General features: G+C 54.6%; 1 protein-coding gene across 5 annotated transcripts in view; it reads right to left on the bottom strand.

Annotated features, from left to right (window-relative positions):
- The window catches only part of LOC121274113 (Friend leukemia integration 1 transcription factor-like), a 193,861-nt gene that overhangs the window by 19,863 nt on the left and 163,631 nt on the right, over positions 1-10,367 (bottom strand). For 3 of the 5 annotated variants that reach the window (XM_041181272.1, XM_041181274.1, XM_041181276.1), the window contains exons 7-8: positions 134-193; positions 1-43 (exon numbers count right to left, since the gene is read on the bottom strand). The exon at positions 1-43 is cut by the window's left edge and continues 5 nt beyond it. In XM_041181272.1, coding sequence (XP_041037206.1) covers positions 1-43; positions 134-193 — 103 coding nt within the window. The remainder of the gene's footprint in view (positions 44-133; positions 194-10,367) is intronic. The other 2 variants (XM_041181273.1, XM_041181275.1) reach the window with 1 other exon arrangement.

The following is a 10,367-nucleotide window of genomic DNA, read 5'->3' as shown; positions in this document are numbered from 1 at the left end:
TTCGCTAAGCGGCTAGTTGTCGGTCCGAGAAGCTGATACGGATCTGTCATGAGAAATCATGTCAGACAATTGTTAAGAGAAGTCTCACAGCCCACGGACACAACAAAGCAGAGTAGTAATGATGGGAATGTACCTGGATGTAATCGGGGCGGCTCATTAATCCTGGTGGGGGTTGGAGGCTGAGGGGGCGATCCTGAAAAATAACAGAGCTCAGAATAAATCCCTAAATCACCAGAGCCGGGGTGGAGCCAATGAAAACACGTTGGACAATACGGGAACATAAAGACCACTTTGGGAGAATGCAGCACGTTACTCATTCCGGAAAATGCGGCGATGGGACTGGAGATCAGACAATGGAGGGGTCGAAACAGGGAAAGGAGGAAAACCTCAGCCGGTCTGGGCAGCTTCTGTGGAGAGAGAAAGCGAGTTGACGTTTCGAGTCTGTCTGACCCCTCTTCGGAGCTGCAGCCGGGTAGAAATGGGATGGGCTTTATGTGGTTGGAAGGGTTGGGGTTGTCTGGGGAGGGGGGAATGACAAAGGGAAGGTAGAAGTCGTGGAACGAAAGGCAAAGGGAGTAAGAATTGGCTTTAGTAAAGAAACGAGTCCTTGGTCCAGAGTGAGTGAATTTTCCGATTTCCAACTTGCGCCTGATAATCGGTGAATAATCACTGGGAGGGGGGAGGGGAGGAGAGGGGGGGTTCAGGGGGAGTCTGGATAGGGGTGAGAATGTATATACGGTGAGATCCCCAGTACTCCAGGGCCAGGCAGCTGAAGGACTGTTGGAGGAGATGGGCAGGAGGACGGAGACGGGGCCCTGTAGACAGGGAGAGCTCTTGTGGTGCAATGGGAAGTGTCCCCGTCGCTGAGCCAGTGGCCTGGGGTTCGATTCCCGCCTGAGGGCTTTGCAGCGATGGACAGTGCAGAGGGATAGTGATCAGAAAGGTTGATTATCAAAGTGCAAATACTGATGATGTGCCGATGGGAGTGGGCAGGGTTGCACCAGTTCCCTGGTCTGCTACACCCTACAGGCCAACAACTAAAACACCGTGACACACTCCAGGAGACACTGGATGAGGAAAGAGGAACAAGCGGAGGCTCCGTCTGCCGCATGCAACACTAACCACGGCAGTGAGGAGAGAATTGGACACTAGTGAGTCAGGCTGAGTGTGCAGAGGGAGACAGGAGGTGGGGTGAGTGTACAGATGAAGACAGGAGGTGGGGTGAGTGTACAGAAGGAGACAGGAGGTGGGGTGAGTGTACAGATGAAGACAGGAGGTGGGGTGAGTGTACAGAGGGAGACAGGAGGTGGGGTGAGTGTACAGATGAAGACAGGAGGTGGGGTGAGTGTACAGATGAAGACAGGAGGTGGGGTGAGTGTACAGATGAAGACAGGAGGTGGGGTGAGTGTACAGATGAAGACAGGAGGTGGGGTGAGTGTACAGATGAAGACAGGAGGTGGGGTGAGTGTACAGATGAAGACAGGAGGTGGGGTGAGTGTACAGATGAAGACAGGAGGTGGGGTGAGTGTACAGATGAAGACAGGAGGTGGGGTGAGTGTACAGAGGAAGACAGGAGGTGGGGTGAGTGTACAGATGAAGACAGGAGGTGGGGTGGGTGTACAGATGAAGACAGGAGGTGGGGTGGGTGTACAGATGAAGACAGGAGGTGGGGTGGGTGTACAGATGAAGACAGGAGGTGGGGTGAGTGTACAGATGAAGACAGGAGGTGGGGTGGGTGTACAGATGAAGACAGGAGGTGGGGTGAGTGTACAGAGGAAGACAGGAGGTGGGGTGAGTGTACAGATGAAGACAGGAGGTGGGGTGGGTGTACAGATGAAGACAGGAGGTGGGGTGAGTGTACAGATGAAGACAGGAGGTGGGGTGGGTGTACAGATGAAGACAGGAGGTGGGGTGAGTGTACAGATGAAGACAGGAGGTGGGGTGAGTGTACAGAGGGAGACAGGAGGTGGGGTGAGTGTACAGATGAAGACAGGAGGTGGGGTGAGTGTACAGAGGGAGACAGGAGGTGGGGTGAATGTACAGATGAAGACAGAAGGTGGGGTGAGTGTACAGAGGAAGACAGGAGGTGGGGTGAGTGTACAGAGGAAGACAGGAGGTGGGGTGAGTGTACAGAGGAAGAGAGGAGGTGGGGTGAGTGTACAGATGAAGACAGGAGGTGGGGTGAGTGTACAGATGAAGACAGGAGGTGGGGTGAGTGTACAGATGAAGACAGGAGGTGGGGTGGGTGTACAGAGGAAGACAGGAGGTGGGGTGGGTGTACAGATGAAGACAGGAGGTGGGGTGAGTGTACAGATGAAGACAGGAGGTGGGGTGAGTGTACAGATGAAGACAGGAGGTGGGGCGGGTGTACAGAGGAAGACAGGAGGTGGGGTGGGTGTACAGATGAAGACAGGAGGTGGGGTGAGTGTACAGATGATGACAGGAGGTGGGGTGGGTGTACAGAGGAAGACAGGAGGTGGGGTGGGTGTACAGATGAAGACAGGAGGTGGGGTGGGTGTACAGATGAAGACAGGAGGTGGGGTGGGTGTACAGATGAAGACAGGAGGTGGGGTGAGTTTACAGAGGAAGACAGGAGGTGGGGTGAGTGTACAGATGAAGACAGGAGGTGGGGTGAGTGTACAGATGAAGACAGGAGGTGGGGTGAGTGTACAGATGAAGACAGGAGGTGGGGTGAGTGTACAGAGGAATGTGGGAGGTGGGGTGAGTGTACAGATGAAGACAGGAGGTGGGCTGAGTGTACAGATGAAGACAGGAGGTGGGGTGGGGGTACAGATGAAGACAGGAGGAGGGGTGAGTGTACAGATGAAGACAGGAGGTGGGGTGAGTGTACAGAGGAAGACAGGAGGTGGGGTGAGTGTACAGATGAAGACAGGAGGTGGGGTGAGTGTACAGATGAAGACAGGAGGTGGGGTGAGTGTACAGATGAAGACAGGAGGTGGGGTGGGTGTAAGATGAAGACAGGAGGTGGGGTGAGTGTACAGATGAAGACAGGAGGTGGGGTGAGTGTACAGAGGAAGACAGAGGAGGGGTGGGTGTACAGATGAAGACAGGAGGTGGGGTGAGTGTACAGATGAAGACAGGAGGTGGGGTGAGTGTACAGATGAAGACAGGAGGTGGGGTGGGTGTACAGATGAAGACAGGAGGTGGGGTGGGTGTACAGATGAAGACAGGAGTTGGGGTGAGTGTACAGATGAAGACAGGAGGTGGGGTGGGTGTACAGATGAAGACAGCAGGGGGGCTGGGTGTACAGATGAAGACAGGTGGTGGGGTGGGTGTACAGATGAAGACAGGAGGTGGGGTGAGTGTACAGATGAAGACAGGAGGTGGGGTGGGTGTACAGATGAAGACAGGAGGTGGGGTGAGTGTACAGAGGAAGACAGGAGGTGGGGTGAGTGTACAGATGAAGACAGGAGGTGGGGTGGGTGTACAGATGAAAACAGGAGGTGGGGTGAGTGTACAGATGAAGACAGGAGGTGGGGTGGGTGTACAGATGAAGACAGGAGGTGGGGCGAGTGTACAGATGAAGACAGGAGGTGGGGTGAGTGTACAGATGAAGAAAGGTTGTGGGGTGAGTGTACAGAGGGAGACAGGAGGTGGGGTGAAAGTACAGATGAAGACAGGAGGTGGGGTGAGTGTAGAGAGGGAGACAGGAGGTGGGGTGAGTGTACAGATGAAGACAGAAGGTGGGGTGAGTGTACAGAGGAAGACAGGAGGTGGGGTGAGTGTACAGAGGAAGACAGGAGGTGGGGTGAGTGTACAGAGGAAGAAAGGAGTTGGGGTGAGTGTACAGATGAAGAAAGGAGGTGGGGTGAGTGTACAGATGAAGACAGGAGGTGGGGTGAGTGTACAGTTGAAGACAGGAGGTGGGGTGGGAGTACAGATGAAGTCAGGAGGTGGGGTGAGTGTACAGAGGAAGACAGGAGGTGGGGTGGGTGTACAGATGAAGACAGGAGGTGGGGTGAGTGTACAGATGAAGACAGGAGGTGGGGTGAGTGTACAGATGAAGACAGGAGGTGGGGTGGGTGTACAGAGGAAGACAGGAGGTGGGGTGGGTGTACAGATGAAGACAGGAGGTGGGGTGAGTGTACAGATGAAGACAGGAGGTGGGGTGGGTGTACAGAGGAAGACAGGAGGTGGGGTGGGTGTACAGATGAAGACAGGAGGTGGGGTGGGTGTACAGATGAAGACAGGAGGTGGGGTGATTGTACAGATGAAGACAGGAGGTGGGGTGAATGTACAGAGGAAGACAGGAGGTGGGGTGAGTGTACAGATGAAGACAGGAGGTGGGGTGAGTGTACAGATGAAGACAGGAGGTGGGGTGAGTGTACAGATGAAGACAGGAGGTGGGGTGAGTGTACAGAGGAATGTGGGAGGTGGGGTGAGTGTACAGATGAAGACAGGAGGTGGGGTGAGTGTACAGATGAAGACAGGAGGTGGGGTGGGGGTACAGATGAAGACAGGAGGTGGGGTGAGTGTACAGATGAAGACAGGAGGTGGGGTGAGTGTACAGAGGAAGACAGGAGGTGGGGTGAGTGTACAGATGAAGACAGGAGGTGGGGTGAGTGTACAGATGAAGACAGGAGGTGGGGTGAGTGTACAGATGAAGACAGGAGGTGGGGTGGGTGTAAGATGAAGACAGGAGGTGGGGGGAGTGTACAGATGAAGACAGGAGGTGGGGTGAGTGTACAGAGGAAGACAGAGTTTGGGTGGGTGTACAGATGAAGACAGGAGGTGGGGTGAGTGTACAGATGAAGACAGGAGGTGGGGTGAGTGTACAGATGAAGACAGGAGGTGGGGTGGGTGTACAGATGAAGACAGGAGGTGGGGTGGGTGTACAGATGAAGACAGGAGGTGGGGTGAGTGTACAGAGGAAGACAGGAGGTGGGGTGGGTGTACAGATGAAGACAGGAGGTGGGGTGAGTGTACAGATGAAGACAGGAGGTGGGGTGGTTGTACAGATGAAGACAGGAGGTGGGGTGAGTGTACAGATGAAGACAGGAGGTGGGGTGAGTGTACAGATGAAGACAGGAGGTGGGGTGGGTGTACAGATGAAGACAGGAGGTGGGGTGGGTGTACAGAGGAAGACAGGAGGTGGGGTCAGTGTACAGAGGAAGACAGGAGGTGGGGTGTTTGTACAGAGGAAGACAGGAGGTGGGGTGGGTGTACAGAGGAAGACAGGAGGTGGGGTGAGTGTACAGAGGTAGACAGGAGGTAGGATGGGTGTACAGATGAAGACAGGAGGTGGGGTGAGAGTACAGATGAAGACAGGAGGTGGGGTGGGTGTACAGATGAAGACAGGAGGTGGGGTGAGTGTACAGATGAAGACAGAAGGTGGGGTGAGTGTACAGAGGAAGACAGGAGGTGGGGTGAGTGTACTGATGAAGACAGGAGGTGGGGTGGGTGTACAGAGGAAGACAGGAGGTGAGGTGAGTGTACAGATAAAGACAAGAGGTAGAGTGAGTGTACAGATGAAGACAGGAAGTGGGGTGGGTGTACAGATGAAGACAGGAGGTGGGGTGAGTGTACAGATGAAGACAGGAGGTGGGGTGGGTGTACAGATGAAGACAGGAGGTGGGGTGAGTGTACAGATGAAGACAGGAGGTGGGGTGAGTGTACAGAGGAAGACAGGAGGTGGGGTGAGTGTACAGATGAAGACAGGAGGTGGGGTGAGTGTACAGATGAAGACAGGAGGTGGGGTGGGTGTACAGAGGAAGACAGGAGGTGGGGTGAGTGTACAGATGAAGACAGGAGGTGGGGTGAGTGTACAGATGAAGACAGGAGGTGGGGTGAGTGTACAGATGAAGACAGGAGGTGGGGTGGGTGTAAGATGAAGACAGGAGGTGGGGGGAGTGTACAGATGAAGACAGGAGGTGGGGTGAGTGTACAGAGGAAGACAGAGTTTGGGTGGGTGTACAGATGAAGACAGGAGGTGGGGTGAGTGTACAGATGAAGACAGGAGGTGGGGTGAGTGTACAGATGAAGACAGGAGGTGGGGTGGGTGTACAGATGAAGACAGGAGGTGGGGTGGGTGTACAGATGAAGACAGGAGGTGGGGTGAGTGTACAGAGGAAGACAGGAGGTGGGGTGGGTGTACAGATGAAGACAGGAGGTGGGGTGAGTGTACAGATGAAGACAGGAGGTGGGGTGGTTGTACAGATGAAGACAGGAGGTGGGGTGAGTGTACAGATGAAGACAGGAGGTGGGGTGAGTGTACAGATGAAGACAGGAGGTGGGGTGGGTGTACAGATGAAGACAGGAGGTGGGGTGGGTGTACAGAGGAAGACAGGAGGTGGGGTCAGTGTACAGAGGAAGACAGGAGGTGGGGTGTTTGTACAGAGGAAGACAGGAGGTGGGGTGGGTGTACAGAGGAAGACAGGAGGTGGGGTGAGTGTACAGAGGTAGACAGGAGGTAGGATGGGTGTACAGATGAAGACAGGAGGTGGGGTGAGAGTACAGATGAAGACAGGAGGTGGGGTGGGTGTACAGATGAAGACAGGAGGTGGGGTGAGTGTACAGATGAAGACAGAAGGTGGGGTGAGTGTACAGAGGAAGACAGGAGGTGGGGTGAGTGTACTGATGAAGACAGGAGGTGGGGTGGGTGTACAGAGGAAGACAGGAGGTGAGGTGAGTGTACAGATAAAGACAAGAGGTAGAGTGAGTGTACAGATGAAGACAGGAAGTGGGGTGGGTGTACAGATGAAGACAGGAGGTGGGGTGAGTGTACAGATGAAGACAGGAGGTGGGGTGGGTGTACAGATGAAGACAGGAGGTGGGGTGAGTGTACAGATGAAGACAGGAGGTGGGGTGAGTGTACAGAGGAAGACAGGAGGTGGGGTGAGTGTACAGATGAAGACAGGAGGTGGGGTGAGTGTACAGATGAAGACAGGAGGTGGGGTGGGTGTACAGATGAAGACAGGAGGTGGGGTGAGTGTACAGATGAAGACAGGAGGTGGGGTGGGTGTACAGATGAAGACAGGAGGTGGGCTGAGTGTACAGAGGGAGACAGGAGGTGGGGTGAGTGTACAGATGAAGACAGGAGTTGGGGTGAGTGTACAGAAGAAGACAGGAGGTGGGGTGAGTGTACAGATGAAGACAGGAGGTGGGGTGGGTGTACAGATGAAGACAGGAGGTGGGGTGAGTGTACAGAGGAAGACAGGAGGTGGGGTGAGTGTACAGAGGAAGACAGGAGGTGGGGTGAGTGTACAGATGAAGACAGGAGGTGGGGTGAGTTTACAAATGAAGACAGGAGGTGGGGTGGGTGTACAGAGGAACACAGGAGGTGGGGTGAGTGTACAGAGGGAGACAGGAGGTGGGGTGAGTGTACAGATGAAGACAGGAGGTGGGGTGAGTGTACAGAGGGAGACAGCAGGTGGGGTGAGTGTACAGATGAAGACAGGAGGTGGGGTGGGTGTACAGATGAAGACAGGAGGTGGGGTGTTTGTACAGATGAAGACAGGAGGTGGGGTGGGTGTACAGATGAAGACAGGAGCTGGGGTGAGTGTACAGATGAAGACAGGAGGTGGGGTGTGTGTACAGATGAAGACAGAAGGTGGGGTGAGTGTACAGAGGGTGACAGAAGGTGGGGTGGGTGTACAGAGGAAGACAGGAGGTGGGGTGAGTGTACAGATGAAGACAGGATGTGGGGTGAGTGTACAGAGGAAGGTGGGAGGTGGGGTGAGTGTACAGATGAAGACAGGACTTGGGGTGAGTGTACAGATGAAGGCAGGAGGTGGGGTGGGTGTACAGAGGAAGACACGAGGTGGGGTGGGTGTACAGAGGAAGACAGGAGGTGGGGTCAGTGTACAGAGGAAGACAGGAGGTGGGGTGTTTGTACAGAGGAAGACAGGAGGTGGGGTGGGTGTACAGAGGAAGACAGGAGGTGGGGTGAGTGTACAGAGGTAGACAGGAGGTAGGGTGGGTGTACAGATGAAGACAGGAGGTGGGGTGAGTGTACAGATGAAGACAGGAGGTGGGGTGGGTGTACAGTTGAAGACAGGAGGTGGGGTGAGTGTACAGATGAAGACAGAAGGTGGGGTGAGTGTACAGAGGAAGACAAGAGGTGGGGTGAGTGTACTGATGAAGACAGGAGGTGGGGTGGGTGTACAGAGGAAGACAGGAGGTGGGGTGAGTGTACAGATAAAGACAAGAGGTAGGGTGAGTGTACAGATGAAGACAGGAAGTGGGGTGGGTGTACAGATGAAGACAGGAGGTGGGGTGAGTGTACAGATAAAGACAGGAGGTGGGGTGGGTGTACAGATGAAGACAGGAGGTGGGGTGAGTGTACAGATGAAGACAGGAGGTGGGGTGAGTGTACAGAGGAAGACAGGAGGTGGGGTGAGTGTACAGATGAAGACATGAGGTGGGGTGATTGTACAGATGAAGACAGGAGGTGGGGTGGGTGTACAGATGAAGACAGGAGGTGGGCTGAGTGTACAGAGGGAGACAGGAGGTGGGGTGAGTGTACAGATGAAGACAGGAGGTGGGGTGAGTGTACAGAAGAAGACAGGAGGTGGGGTGAGTGTACAGATGAAGACAGGAGGTGGGGTGGGTGTACAGATGAAGACAGGAGGTGGGGTGAGTGTACAGAGGAAGACAGGAGGTGGGGTGAGTGTACAGAGGAAGACAGGAGGTGGGGTGAGTGTACAGATGAAGACAGGAGGTGGGGTGAGTTTACAGATGAAGACAGGAGGTGGGGTGGGTGTACAGAGGAACACAGGAGGTGGGGTGAGTGTACAGAGGGAGACAGGAGGTGGGGTGAGTGTACAGAGGAAGACAGGAGGTGGGGTGAGTGTACAGAGGGAGACAGCAGGTGGGGTGAGTGTACAGATGAAGACAGGAGGTGGGGTGGGTGTACAGATGAAGACAGGAGGTGGGGTGGGTGTACAGATGAAGACAGGAGGTGGGGTGGGTGTACAGATGAAGACAGGAGCTGGGGTGAGTGTACAGATGAAGACAGGATGTGGGGTGAGTGTACAGAGGAAGGTGGGAGGTGGGGTGAGTGTACAGATGAAGACAGGAGGTGGGGTGAGTGTACAGAGGAAGGTGGGAGGTGGGGTGAGTGTACAGATGAAGACAGGAGGTGGGGTAAGTCTACAGATGAAGACAGGAGTTGGGGTGAGTGTACAGAGGAAGGTGGGAGGTGGGGTGAGTGCACAGATGAAGACAGGAGGTGGGGTGATTGTACAGATGAAGACAGGAGGTGGGTTGAGTGTACAGATGAAGACAGGAGGTGGGGTGAGTGTACAGAGGAAGGTGGGAGGTGGGGTGAGTGTACAGTGGGAGACAGGAGGTGGGGTGAGTGTACAGATGAAGACAGGAGGTGGGGTGGGTGTACAGATGAAGACAGGAGGTGGGGTGAGTGTACAGAGGAAGACAGGAGGTGGGGTGAGTGTACAGATGAAGACAGGAGGTGGGGTGGGTGTACAGATGAAGATAGGATGTGGGGTGAGTGTACAGATGAAGACAGGAGGTGGGGTGAGTGTACAGATGAAGACAGGAGGTGGGGTGATTGTACAGATGAAGACAGGAGGTGGGGTGGGTGTACAGAGGAAGACAGGAGGTGGGGTGAGTGTACAGAGGGAGACAGGAGGTTGGGTGAGTGTACAGAGGAAGACAGGAGGTGGGGTGAGTGTACAGATGAAGACAGGAGTTTGGGTGAGTGTACAGATGAAGACAGGAGGTGGGGTGAGTGTACAGAAGAAGACAGGAGGTGGGGTGATTGTACAGAGGAAGACAGGAGGTGGGGTAAGTGTACAGATGAAGACAGGAGGTGGGGTGAGTGTACAGAAGAAGACAGGAGGTGGGGTGAGTGTACAGATGAAGACAGGAGGTAGGGTGGGTGTACAGATGAAGACAGGAGGTGGGGTGAGTGTACAGAGGAAGACAGAGGTTGGGTGGGTGTACAGATGAAGACAGGAGATGGGGTGAGTGTACAGATGAAGACAGGAGGTGGGGTGAGTGTACAGATGAAGACAGGAGGTGGGGTGGGTGTACAGATGAAGACAGGAGGTGGGGTGGGTGTACAGATGAAGACAGGAGGTGGGGTGAGTGTACAGAGGAAGACAGGAGGTGGGGTGGGTGTACAGATGAAGACAGGAGGTGGGGTGAGTGTACAGATGAAGACAGGAGGTGGGGTGGTTGTACAGATGAAGACAGGAGGTGGGGTGAGTGTACAGATGAAGAGAGGAGGTGGGGTCAGTGTACAGATGAAGACAGGAGGTGGGGTGCGTGTACAGATGAAGACAGGAGGAGGGGTGGGTGTACAGAGGAAGACAGGAGGTGGGGTCAGTGTACAGAGGAAGACAGAGGTTGGGTGGGTGTACAGATGAAGACAGGAGGTGGGGTGA

The sequence above is a fragment of the Carcharodon carcharias genome (assembly GCF_017639515.1).
Source record: "Carcharodon carcharias isolate sCarCar2 chromosome 29 unlocalized genomic scaffold, sCarCar2.pri SUPER_29_unloc_6, whole genome shotgun sequence".
NCBI classification, from domain to species: domain Eukaryota; kingdom Metazoa; phylum Chordata; class Chondrichthyes; order Lamniformes; family Lamnidae; genus Carcharodon; species Carcharodon carcharias.
The sequence above is the reverse complement of the archived record's forward strand: the minus strand, read 5'-3'. Positions and strand labels throughout refer to the sequence as shown.